General features: G+C 36.2%; 1 protein-coding gene across 1 annotated transcript; it reads left to right on the forward strand.

Moving 5' to 3' along the window:
* Positions 1 to 3,864: 3,864 nt before the first annotated feature.
* Positions 3,865 to 12,316, forward strand: prokr1a (prokineticin receptor 1a). The gene is made up of 3 exons (XM_016284512.1): positions 3,865 to 3,936; positions 5,537 to 6,073; positions 10,895 to 12,316. The coding sequence occupies exons 2-3, from the start codon at positions 5,610 to 5,612 to the stop codon at positions 11,598 to 11,600; spliced, it is 1,170 nt and encodes a 389-aa protein (XP_016139998.1). The 5' UTR covers positions 3,865 to 3,936; positions 5,537 to 5,609; the 3' UTR covers positions 11,601 to 12,316.
* The last annotated feature ends 1,952 nt before the right edge of the window (positions 12,317 to 14,268 follow it).

Genomic DNA, 14,268 nt, shown 5'->3' on the forward strand with positions numbered 1-14,268 from the left:
ATTTGTTTACATAATACTGTACAGTTTTATGATTTTAAATGGCATTATATTGTTTTGCACTTACTTAGCAACAGTCAATGTTTCATTTGAAGTCAGTTCATTGTTGATTTAGCACATTACATTTCTAAGAGATCTAATGTTTTAAGGGTATTGTAATTAGATCATGTGCCCATCTGTTTGTCTGTGTCCCCTCACAGAACTTCAAATATACTGATCTGGTTCAATTATTAGGCAAGGAAGATGATCAGATCTTGGTCTTTCTGTGATCATCTGAAACCCAACCAAGATCTTGACTTTCTTGAACATTGCAAGACTGCGGTGAAGGTCTGCAGTCACCTTGCTGCTCTTGTTTGTAATTGAATTTACATAGATGCATTATTGACAATGAGTTTTATTGAGACTGATCATCCTATCCTGGTCATTAATTATAACAGTAATAGAAACAATATCAATAAAACAAACTAAAATGTAACTATGTGTACTGCGTTAGGTTAACCGGGACTTGTCATTTGCACTTATATATTGCTGCTCTTTTTTTAGTTTTGACTGCTTTTATTGTCATTTGTAAGTCACTTTAGATAAAAGCGTCTGCTAAATGACTAAATGTAAATGTAACTCATGCTCATATGCCACTGAATGATATAGGCATTAGCTCAAAATTACACCCTAATATATGTCATCCCTGTTAACCACGTCAAAACCTGTTACCCTGAAAAGTAACAGGGATGACAGTAACAGGGTTTACAATTTAAAACTAATTTACTAAGTTCTAGCTAATAGTGAATTTCACAAAAGCACGTTGTACACTTTGAAAGGATTTTACTTGTAGATATTGATTATATTAAATTTAATAATTGTTTAAATTTACATTTTAAAAATGGTAACAGTATTGACCCCCACCCCTCAGTCAAGCCTCATAAATCATCAAAAACAGAACATTATAGAAGTGAGAGAGAAACATGCTTGTGTTTTAAGTGTAGGAATCCTGGTTGAGAGATGATGTGACCTCTTAGAAGTGGTCAACAAATAATGTTGAACGTAAATTATTTTACAAGGGTTTTTTGATGAGGGTAACAGGGCTGACATGAAATCAGGGGACACCAATAAAAAAATAAAAATTTTATAGAAAAAATGCATACTTGTGCCACAACATTGCTTAACAATGAGACTATATTTAAAACAATATGCAAATGCAATTTTTATATAATTTTGCCTTTATTTTGCAAATTAAAGTCCTGCTGAAAAAGAAAAATCATAGTGAGAGACAGGCCAAAAACCTTACCCTTATCAGCATAAATGCTATTTAAATTATTTATTTTTTATGTAATATTTATGAAAGAATACATAGTATCGTTATGTTTTTAAGTTGCAAATTTATTCGTTGTTTACTTCTTAGGGAAGCAAAAGGCACCAATTTCAGGGAATGACCCAATAACTGAATCCACACTGTAGCAACCACCCAAAATACCCCTGAAACTGCCTAGCAACCACTTGGAACACCCTGGCAACAGCCTAACAACCAGTACATCCTTGCAAACAGGGCTGCAGTGTTGGGAAGGTTACTTTGTAAATGTTATAGGTTACAGATGACAAGCTATTATTTAAAATGCTATTATTTTATTAAAGTGATGTAACTGATTACATTTCATTACTTTTTGATTACTTTTCTAAATCTCTAACTATTTCTATTCTGTAATGAGAAATATCTTTTTCCACAGCAGTAATGAGATTTTAATGGGAACATTTGTTTTATGTTATGAAAATAATGTGACACACGATAATCTGAAAAAGAAGGTAATGGTCCTAAAGTAGTCTTCAGTATCTTTAAACAAAACAACGTATAAAATGTAATGAAATATTCTTCTGTTATCCTTTATATTATTGGGTGAAATATGGACCAGGACATGTTTTTGATGGATTTTGAGATTTATTTGCCCAATAAAATTACCTGAAAAAATGCCTATGCAGTCTCGGGGTCAATTGCTGACCCTTTATCATCTTGTCAGTTAGGCTATTTATATCTGAGGTTGAACTAGATTGTTTCTCTCAAGGTTTTGCTGGTAGGCCTACCTGAAACAGAACGATATCAAAGAATCACATGAGTACAGAAATATGAGCCACAGCAGTAATGAGATTTTAATGGGAACATTTGTTTTATGTTATGAAAATAATGTGACACACGATAATCTGAAAAAGAAGGTAATGGTCCTAAAGTAGTCTTCAGTATCTTTAAACAAAACAACGTATAAAATGTAATGAAATATTCTTCTGTTATCCTTTATATTATTGGGTGAAATATGGACCAGGACATGTTTTTGATGGATTTTGAGATTTATTTGCCCAATAAAATTACCTGAAAAAATGCCTATGCAGTCTCGGTCTCGGGGTCAATTGCTGACCCTTTATCATCTTGTCAGTTAGGCTATTTATATCTGAGGTTGAACTAGATTGTTTCTCTCAAGGTTTTGCTGGTAGGCCTACCTGAAACAGAACGATATCAAAGAATCACATGAGTACAGAAATATGAACAACACCAAAACTGAATGAATGAACCTCATGAATATCATGTTCACTTTTCAGTGAACCGAACAAGAGAACAGAAATAGCCAAAGTTATAAGCTTCCAAACCCAACGTTGCAGTATGAGGGGAAAAGACAGTTTTTCCCGCCCTTTTCATGTTTAACTCTGGATTATTAATACGAACAGCCACGTGAGAACATGAATTTGGGATTGTAAGGAACTTTTTGTTACTTTGCCTCACCTCAAAACAACCCCTTTCCTGTGATAAAATAGTTTTTATAATAAAAACCGTTTTCTTGTCGTAAAAATGGGCCATTTGTAAATTCTATGGGTCTGGCTTCCGGTATTTTTAGCTGAACAAAACAGTTCGTTTTGCTGCTTGATATTGAAAGTTGGTGTGTCTTCTCATATTATTTTAACGTATTATCTTAATTATGAACACACTGGTTTGTTCAACCGTACTAATAAGCACAAATTACTCTAGACGAACATTTGTGTGTCTTTGTTTATTGCTGAAGTGTGTTGAAATTTCTTCTTCTGCATTCTACTGTACGGACGTACATTTACTTTCCCTTCAGCCTGAGGCTGATTCATTTCACTTCTGGTGTGAAAAGGTTTTTATATTTGCCAAAAATAGAACTTTTTTATTTTAAAAACAAACAAGCAAGCCCTGTCCAGGTTTAAAAAGTAACGCAAAAGTAACGTAACGCATTACTTGCCATAAAAAGTAACGTAATTCGTTACTTTTTTTTATGGAGTAACGCAATATTGTAATGCATTACTTTTAAAAGTAACTTTCCCCAACACTAGTTACAGCGATTTAAAAAAAGAAGAAACAACCGTTTACGGTTGCCTAGCAACGTAGTGATTTGGCGGGTTCTTTGACCATTGTTCTATTCCGTGGTTCGTCCGGTTGTTGTTTTCATCAGCTCTGGTCAAAGCTATCCATTTTATAACCATGTCCCGGATGCTTAGACTAGTCTTTAAACATTTAGTCATCTATTTTGTTTTCTTCATGACTGGTCATAACGTTTTAGTCAGATACAAAAAGGTAGAATGACCCAGTTTGAATCGGAAAAGTAAGACGGACTACCTCTTGGCTAACTGCTAACTGCTAGCTCTTAAGACACAGTCTCTTAACACAGTGGCTTTTTAATGCAACTTGCCCCACGTGAGCTCTGAGTGCTGGGGGATTTATTAGCATATGTTTATTAAATTGTGTTGACCTGGCGGAGGATGATTTGTGCTCAGACGCACACACAGTAGTGCCGCTAGAGGGCAGGAGGCGCAGAGAGACGAGAACAGCAGCGCTTCACTCACCAGCTACAGCAGAAACTACTGGAGACACATCTGAAGATGCGCACGTCCTCACGCGGAGAGCCAGGAGAGGAAAACTAAAGGAGAAATGCTGTGAAGGTAGGATAGTCATGACTTTTTATTTCTGAAGGGAAAGTGCTGTTGTTCAGTGTATTATTTTGTAAAAGAAAGAAATGGAGTTGAGTGTGTAACGGCGTGTAGACTACAGCTAACAGCCTATAGAAAGTCTGTATGCATTTAAATCTGAGACAGTAGTTGGGTTCGTTTAAATGCAAATGAATACCAGTAAACAACTGACATAAATTAGTTTTAGAAGAGCAGAATACATGAGGAGCTCGGATGCAAAAGCCTCTAAGTGTATCTAAAATATTCTTCTAAAATTGTCATTTTTCTCTGGCTCCTTTGTTTATGTTCAGTCAAAATGCTCATTTTAGAAGAAAATCTGAACATCTGAACTCTTCACATGTTATAGGCTACACCACAGACTGAAGTGCGTGCATTACATGTTCATTGTGCATGCTTTATTGCAAATCATTTATTATAAATATATGTTCCTCTGTGTTTGCTGATGCTAATGCAGTTATTTTACTTTGTCTAACCGTGCTGATCAATTTCAGTCTAATCTAATCTAACTAAAAGGCCATCCCTACATTTTTTCTTCATCGTTATCATCCCTATATTTTATTTTTATTACTAGAATTTACACTTATGTTGTAGAAGCTCAATGCAAGTCCAATTGCCCTTTAGGTCAGGTTGGAAAAAACTTTTGATAATTTAATAGTAGCCTGAACATATTTGTTATAGCCTCATACTGTTCCAACCACCCGACAACAATCAAAGGAAAGGGAAGAGGAGATTGAAAACACCCCACAATCATAATAATAAAGGTTCTTTATAGGCATTGATGGTTCCATGAAGAATCTTTCCGGTGCAAAAAAAAAAAAAAGGTTCTTTATAATGGAATAAGGTTCATCAGATTATTAAAATATTCTTCACACTAAGAAAACAAATATTCTTTTAAGAACTGCTGATTAAAATATTCTTTGGAACTAAAGTGGGTCTTTTCTATTGCGTTGTTGCAAAAACATCCTTTTGTAAGCTTTGCTTAAGAGTATACAGAAAAAAGGGTAAGTTATCGTATTATTAAGCGAGCATTATCGTAAATCCATCCCTAATGTGGCCATCTGTGAGCTTTTTGCTCTCCAAACTCTAACCGTTTTGCCACACATCTTTCAGTAAGCATCTGAGTTTGACTGAGTTGTGAATGTTTTCTTCCATTAAAAGCACAGTTTACTCCAAAGTGAATATTTTGTTGTCATTTATTCACCCTCATATCAACCCGATGCCATATAATTTTCTTTCTTCCATGAAGCACCAAAATGAGATGTTAGCCAGAATGACTGAGCTCTTGTTGTCTAGAAGAGTGTTTTAAACTGCCAAACTTCACTGAAATATTGCCAACGAAGAACCATTTTGGGTTTCCTCAAAAAAACGTTCAGTAAAAGAAATGTTTTTCTTAGTCTAAAGAATATTTTAACAATATAAAGAACCTTTTTTTTGGAGTGAAAACATTCCATTGGAGGTTCTTAACGGAATCATCGATGCAAATATTGATTTTTAAGAGTGTACTATAACACCAGTGCAACAATGAATGTCCTTTAAAAGTATGTTAAGGAAACTTGTTTTCTTAATTTTGCAGCCAGAAACAAATTATGTGTTCAAACAAGAGTATGAACGATCCTGGTGCTCTGACAGACCAGTAAAAAGTGGAGATGGGAGAAGACAACAGGAGCACCTCCTCCGGGACATGGGCTCTCATCCACCCATCGGGGAGCCCACATGACCTCATGCCCAATTACGACATCCCTCTGGATTACGAGGTTCCGGTGGACGAGATCCCAGACACGACTCAGGGACGAGCGTTCTTTGTGGCTACAATCGTTATCGCGGTGGTCCTGGTCTGCATCATGCTGGTGTGCGGTGTTGGGAATTGCCTCTTTATAGCCTCATTGGCACGCTACAAAAAACTAAGGAATCTCACCAATTTACTCATCGCCAACTTGGCAATATCAGACTTCCTGGTGGCCACTGTGTGCTGTCCCTTTCTGGTGGATTATTACGTGGTCAAGCAGCTGTCATGGGATCATGGGATTGTGCTTTGCATCTCCATTAACTACCTTAGGACTGTGTCTCTCTACGTGTCCACCAATGCCCTGCTAGCCATCGCGGTGGATAGGTGAGCATTTGCTTCTCTGAGCTCATGCAGCATAGTGTTAAATGTTGTATGGTCGGGATGTGTCTATTAAATAATCATGGTAAACTGGTTTTGGTCACAAGGAAACAAGCTTGTGGGACAAAATCTCCATTTGTTGCAGCTGCATAAGAAGGCCAAAATACACAGAAAAGGCATCATTACACATCTAAAGCAACAAAATTAAGAACTAATGAAGTGCATTAAGTTTTAAAAGGTTCCTGCCTTTATGAGAAAGTGTCACTTTCTATGAATAGGGTACAAATAGGGTTGGAAATCTTAGTCTTGTTTTATTTAATTTTGAAAGAAATTCAATTCAGAAAGAATGCATGAAATTGACAGTAAAAATGAATTCCCTATTATTCAAAGAATTATCTCAGTTTCAGTTTCCACAAAAATATTTAGCAGCACAACTGTTTTCAACATTGATAATAATAAGAAATGTTTCTTGAGCAGCAAATCAGTATATTAGAATGATTTCTGAAGGAACATGTGACACTGAAGACTGGAGTAATGATGCTGAAAATACAGCTTTGATCACAGGAATAAATTACATTTAAAAACATAAGGAAACTAATAATTGTAATAATATTTCACAATATTACTGCTGCTTTTACTGTATATTTGAACATAAAAATGCAGCATAAAAGACTTCTTTCAGAAGCATTAGAAAATCTAACCTCAAACTTCTGAATGATAGTGTGCATTATATTAATATTATTTAATTTTTATATAATATTATTTTTTGCCTAAATTGCGCTGTCATACAGCTATCACATGTTATGCAGTTTTTAACTTACATTTCCCATAGATTACTTTAAAAATTACCCTTAACTTTGGTAACAGGGTTGTCTAGTTGAGTTAATTTTATGTTGAATAGTGGCTTTGCTCTGTAAGTTTACCGTATTAATGGAAAGTGCGACGTGAAAAGAGAAACTGCTCAGGTTGTGCATTTTTTTAAAAACCCAAAATCACTTACACATGCACAAAATCATATTTACGACTTCCAATCTTACAAGTAGGAACTTCTAGCACATGAAGGCAGGATTAGAGACTTCATTTCAGATTTAGGAGACACTAAAATTTGGATTAGGTGCTTTCTGTGGTGCCGCTGTACCTGCATGTGACGAATTGCACGGCGCTTGCATCATGTTTGGCCAATCCCTGAGGCTAAGCTAGCTAATTAGCATGTCAATATTTGAATGGCCAAGGAGAACATGCTGTATTTAGCCTTCAGCAACAGCCTTAGATATCAGCTGACGGGTCCGCTAGCATGTCATAAAATTAGCATCTGGCACAGTACATCCAATAGTCTCAGCGCCTCTAAAGATCTTAAGGTGAACCCATTAGTCAGTCCTTGCTCCAGTTTGGTTCTTCTTAATCGATTCTCAAGCACATTTGAGCAAATAATTTCACAGATGTTCACTTTAAAAATAAAATAAAACCTAATGAACTGCTTACTTGCTGTCTACTATCGCAAATACATTCTAAGACAGCATCCTACCTGAAGTTAAGCCTTGGAAGTTTCATTTATTGCTACAGATTTTCATATTAGCATATAACTAAGCTAACAAATTATATTCTGATAAGCATAAAAACCAACTGTGTGCAAATATTAGCTAAAATAGTACTAAAATAGACTGAACTATTTCACATTTTTTCATCATATTTGTATTTATGGATACTTTTTTTGTACTGAGCTCATTGCAGTGCATTATGGGATTAGGTTTGCCATATAATGCAGCATTTGTCCAAAATAATTGTGGACTTCTACACTCTTAAAAATAAAGTTTCTTTATTGCCATTGATGGTTCCATGAAGAACCTTTAACATCCATGGAAAATTTCCATTTCTTTAGTGAAAAAAGTTCTTTAGATTGTTCAAATGTTCTTTGCACTAAGAAAAAAATGGTTCTGTTTATTGAAAGGTTCTTTGGGGGCCTCACTGCAAAACTCCCTTTAGAAACCTTTACTTTTAAGAGTATATGATGCCTTAAAATGCTCCCTACTTAGGTAGCTGACTAGGTTTTGAAACAGAGCCGCTCTTATCTTACAATGCCATTCATGAAATCGTCCAACCTGTTACTCCTGGCATGCTGTTTCCCATGAACCGCCAAGCAGCACATACGATGCATATCAAAAGTAACTTTTTTAAAGTAAAAAAACAACTCTTCGGTCTTCCCATGCATCACAGTAACCGCATGTATTTGGGGCAAAAGTACATTCTGTTCACTCCTGCTGATCTAGAACGTTCCCTATTGAGCCAGAAAAGATTGCAGAGTTTTCTTTTGGGAAGAACAGAATTCTTTGGAACATCGGAATTCCAAGTAACATATGTTGATAAATTATTAAATTAAGTTCATATTTACCAGTAATACATTTAGAATTATTACCATCAGCGAGTTAGAATTATTACCATCAGTTTGACGGATTTCAGACCATGAGAGAGAACAGAAAGAGCCCCGGGCAAAAATATGCTGTTAATAAAAATGGACAGAGTTTAAATGGGTAGAAATAGTGCTGTACTTTTCATTTAGAGAACAAGTGATGGAGGAGCCTGTTATTCTCCATGAATGTCAAAAGGTTATGAAATATCTCATTAAGAACGGGGAGCAGTGATCAGATCAGACAGAGATCAGAGAGTCAGTGTGTGTTAATAGACTGCTGCCAGACCCATAATCCTGATTCATTTTCTACTTCTGGACTGTTCCGAGGATATGAGCTTTGAGATGTTTGATAAATACCAATACAAATCTACGACAAACCGCCCCCACACGAAACAGTAGATCCATTCCAAATGCTCACAGTTTCCTAAAGCAGATTCAAATCCAGACCCAGTCCAAATGCTACAACTCAGAATTTAAGAATTGGCTACAGGAAGTTTGAATTGGAATTCAAGGAAGTGGAATTTACTGCATTGCAATTCAATGTCTTTATGAGTCATTCATTCATTCATTCGATTCGTTCAAATGGCTGAATCATTCAGGAATGAACTTAATGGCTATGTTTATGAATGGCCTTTGAATCAATGATTCACACAATTCGTTCAAAACGTGGGTCACTGAGAAACTAAACACTACTGTGTTGCTCGGAGATGCGCAACAATTCTGCTATGGCTTTAAATGTAATATGTTCTCTGCAAAACTGAGCAAAAACACATAATATTGTGTTTAAATATAACAATATCAACTTCTTATTTACTAAACTGTTGTATAAAATCACATCTAAACTCATGATATTCGGGACAAAATCAGCGGGGGCAGGCCAGTGCGTTTTATATATATATAATATAAAATAAAATAAAAAATTATATATACTTTTTTTTATTGCGTTGTTTTTTCTTAACTAATTAAGTTAATGCATTAAACTGACAGCCCTTGTATATATATATATATATATATACATATATATATATTAGGGATGTAACGATATATTAGGGATGTTTGACGATAAATTATGATAAATAAATTATAAATAGATTACCATAATATCAAAACTTCTTAAACTTTCAGACAAATCATTGTCAAGAAATCAGTCAAAATTTTGTTTGGATGAACACTCCTTTTCTAGCTAAAAAGTAGACTTATTGAAGTCATCAAAAATATCTGAATGTCAGTTCCTTTTAATGAACTTCAATTTAAATGTAATTGAATTCAATTGTAATCTGTTCCACTTGCAATACAAGCAGATGCCATAAGAAATAAAAACACACCGTTTAAAACACTAAAACATATATATATTAAAAATATATATATAATAAATAACAAAATACATTTACCTGAGAAGCCACACTGCATAAAATATAAACAGTTGTTTGCAGACATATGAGTGGATTTCATCTTGCTGCAAGACGAAATACACCCATACTATAAACAAATTTTTTTTTTTAAAGTGAGGATTTTTTTCCCACTGCAGTAACACAAAACACATCTGTCTTGGTACAGTGTGTAACGTTGCTTTTCAAGTAAATTTACCTTGTTTTATTTATTTTAATTTTTAATCTTATGAGGCAGCATGTTTCCCTTTAAAGTCTGCGTGAAGTGGAAGTTGCTGCCGACTTTCGGTGCATTCCAAATGGGATATATCGCCCTCCGAAGGGCACTTCGGAGTGAAAACAATCATGGCCGCCATACTGAAGGGTCGTTCCAAACCGAAGTGCTCAAAATTAGCCACTTCAAAGGGCCCTTCGGAATGGACACTTCGGGCTCCCATGATCCTTTGCGCAGGTTCTTTGCATGATGACGGCGTCTCCGTGTGGGCACGTGATGATAACGCAGAAGGGCACTTCAAGAAACACTTGTTTGGTCCCCTACACCCTTCAACCCTTCGAAGTAAACTGCTGCCTCGTTCTATTTATGATGTACTGAAACCAAGATCAAATGATTTGCAAGGGTCGCTTTGTCATGTCCAGTGTAGACAGACTTTTGCGGTTGCAGCGGTGTAAACACAGTGTAACTCGCAGCAATTTAACGGTTGGAGGGGCATGGTTAAGGATATTTTGCTATAGCCTTCAAACTGACATCAGAGAAGGAATCCCATTCCAGAGCAGAAGCAAATAATCAGATTTTGATTAAAGATTACCAAGACAAAAAAATATATATTTCAGTGGATTAACTCACAGATTAATTGTTCACCAATATGCGCTAACAAAATAAATATTGTAAATTTTGAATTCATGCAGACTTTAAATTAGTTTTGTACTGAGGGGTACATTTTATTTATTTTGTGACAATCAACTCGGCTGTTTTTTTTTTTTATACAACAATTATATGCAACTGCAGTTTTCATCGTTTTCTATGTTCAACAGGTACATGGCTATCGTTCATCCCCTGAAGCCCCGTATGAAGTATCAGACAGCGTACTGGATTATTTTCGGAGTTTGGATAATCCCAGTCCTCATCGCGGTTCCGTCGGCCTACTTCGCTACAGAGCACGAATACCCGCACAGCGCACTGGGCCACGACAAAAAGATCTTCTGCGCCCAGATCTGGTCTGCAGACCAGCAGCTCATGTATCGCTCCTACTTCCTCTTCATCTTCATCGTGGAGTTCCTGGGGCCCGTGGTCACCATGTCAGTCTGTTACGCACGGATCTCCAGGGAGCTGTGGTTCAAGAACGTCCCGGGATTTCCGACGGAGCAGCTGCGTAAACGTCTACGACGGCGGCGCAGGACGGTGGTGGCGCTGATCGCGGTTCTGGCGGCGTACGTGATGTGCTGGGCGCCATATTATAGTTTCACGCTGCTGCGCGATTTCTACCCGGCACTGATCACACGCGGCCGTAACTCGCTGGTCGTTTTCTACATCATCGAGTGCATCGCTATGAGCAACGGGGTCATTAACACTCTGTGTTTTGTGAGCGTTAGGAACAATGCCGTGAAGTGCTTCAGAGCCGTCAAACTCGCTAACTGGCGCTCGCTAACGAGGGTGATCGTTGGCAAGATAGCGGAAGACGACATTAGGACTTCCTCCTTGAGAGTGACAGAGGATGTGGAATGTACACGAATAAAGTGAAATGATGGAGAAATAAACTAAAAGGTGATACAAGGCCTCAACAATGACATCATGTGGGGTCAAGAAATGTCCATAAATTTGGAAGGAGCCACAGAGACATGAAAACATTACGGGAACAAATGAAGTCTTGTTTTGAAAGTCAAAACAACATGATAGACCGGTGATATGGTTCGGCCAAGAGTTGTGATATGAAAAATTAAACTGATGAGAGACTGACTTGTGTAAATGCTCCCAGATTAATATATGTTAATTCCACTACAGAAATAATTTCCCAATTCATTAGGAAAAACATTGCCTCAAAGACCCTCTGACGTCAACATGCATTTTCAGTGATAAGTGTAGATTTGCTGAAGGTGACAGACCAGAAATTATGTTGCTGATCAAAACCCTGACTTAACAGATTTTAATAAAAGTGTCAGACAAAATGTTCAGTTCGTAAGTCCTATTCAGACTAATGTTCAAAAAAGTGTCTGTACCTACATTTTTGCAAAAAATGTTGCAGTTTCCAGCTGAAATGGACACTAGTGTCAGTGAAATGCCAACTTTTATTGCTTTTCACACAAATCGTAGGAGCAAATTATCAGTTAATAAAGACTTTTTGTCCAGTTCCTTGCACAATATATATGTTATGACCTCAAAATACTTTTACCGTAGTGCATGACATGTAAAGTAAATACATTTTGATGTTTGAATCACATAACCAGCTCCATTTATATGGCTTTTTTGATGTAGTAAACTTGCTCGGTAGCGCACCTGGTACAGCATTGCATTTGCCATGTGTCGCACTCAGGTAAAAGACTTGTGAAACAATTCATAATAAAAGAGCTAAAACACTAATAGAACCAACCTGAAATGACTTGGTTTCTTGAGCAAATGCATTTTTATCTCTCGTGTGCTTTTGTTAAAGGGTTAGTTCACCCAAAAATGAAAATTAGCCCACAAAATACTCACGCAAAGCTGACCTCATGCGTCATCCGCCCGGAGCTGCTTCCGTGTAGGACTGCTGGCGCAAGCTACATTAAAGTGATACGTTTTGAATATGGATATTTTTCTTACAAAAACACATCGATTCACTACAGGAGGCCTTTGTTCACCCCCCGGAGCCGTGTGAGGAATTTTTTATGGATGGGCGCTTTTTATTTAACTGCTTTTGGACTGATGCATGCAACACCCGCTGAGTGGCATGAAACAGCTTGAAAGATCAAAGACTATTTTTAATATAACTCTGACTGGATTCGTCTGAAAGAAGAAAGTTATATACACCTAGGATGACTTGAGGGTGAGTAATTTGTGGGCTAATTTTCATTTGTGGGTGAACTAACCCTTTAACACTATCATTTAAGTTTAGAATATAGGGTTTAGTGTACTGTGGGTGTAAATGATTTGGTAACCTTTTAGTGCCACCAAGTTTTTAATCAATTTAAGGAACAGTATAATAAAACATTGACAGATTCACATTTGTTGCAGATCAAACTCAACCCATTTTTAGCACCTCTTGGCTGACTTTGAATGTTTCACAAAAAGTGCAAGAATCAATGTAATCATTTTGCTGAAATCAATGCCACAGGTATGTTTTTCCAATGTTTTTCCTGGCTTACTAATGTTAGTGCCCATTCATATCGTGTCACTTGGCTGTTCAATAGCAAACTTTAAATAAAGCATTTGTAATACAAATAAACAGTTTGCAGTTGTTATCAAAAATGTTTTTTATTAACCTTCCTTGTATGTTAGGTTCTTTCAATACACCCAGAACAATAAAGAGTGAGGTTGAAAATTAATTCAAGCATGGAAAAAGTGCATTTGTTCCGTTTAGGGTCCCAAGTTATAAAAACATGATTAAATGCAATTAACGTTCACATTTTGTTTTCTGATTATTGTACATACAATTGTCTATTAAGGTTTGTTTAATTGCATTTTTCTAATATATCAAATTTCATTATATTTTTAAAATTGACCCAAAACAAAAACGCTGTAACTATAATGAATAACAGTCACATCTGGAGTCAGTCTGGAAAAACAGTCTGGATGCAACAGCTACCAAGTTAAAGCTACAATAATATCTGCCTACTGGGTTTTCACTTGACCTGAGCAGCATTAAAAAAACACTGAAGAGTAATTCAGAGGTTAATTTAAAAACTGCAATTGTTATTACTCTGGGATCTTAAAAACATACAAACAGTAAAATGAATATAAAAGGAGGAATTTCGTTTTCCTTGTATTCAATTCAAACTACGGGTCCCCCCTCGCACATCGTGAATTCAGGATCATCATAGTGTGCCTGAATCTGAAAAACACATCGTTCCGTTCTCGTTTAACTGCCTACGTAGGCTGCATTTTAAGACACTGTTACCTCCAAGCTCTATAAAAAAAAATGAATTCAAGATGGTGGGTGAGGAGGGAAAAATATCAATCACTGACTAATTAAAATTAACGATAACTGTGGACTATTTTACCCAGTATTTTTGGTGATAATGCCAAACTCTTTGGAAATCAAAGTCGTCAATTAGCATTATTTGTATTATTTGTGGAGAGGGTTCGAAATCAGCCCAGCCACTCACACAAGTATAAAAATATCACTAAACAAAATAAATTTAGGTAAAAAAATGCTATCGTTGCCAGAAACTAACTGTAAAAATATGGTAGCAAAATGTTTTTTTTACACAAGTTT

The sequence above is a fragment of the Sinocyclocheilus grahami genome, unplaced genomic scaffold, assembly GCF_001515645.1.
Source record: "Sinocyclocheilus grahami isolate Dianchi unplaced genomic scaffold, SAMN03320097.WGS_v1.1 scaffold183.1, whole genome shotgun sequence".
Taxonomy (NCBI): Eukaryota; Metazoa; Chordata; class Actinopteri; order Cypriniformes; family Cyprinidae; genus Sinocyclocheilus; species Sinocyclocheilus grahami.

Bases quoted from the DNA above. Each gene is read 5' to 3' on its own strand.
- prokr1a (XM_016284512.1), top strand. From the start codon at position 5,610: ATGGGAGAAGACAACAGGAGCACCTCCTCCGGGACATGGGCTCTCATC. The intron at 6,074-10,894 runs GTGAGCATTTGC...TATGTTCAACAG, and splicing joins CTAGCCATCGCGGTGGATAG to GTACATGGCTATCGTTCATC.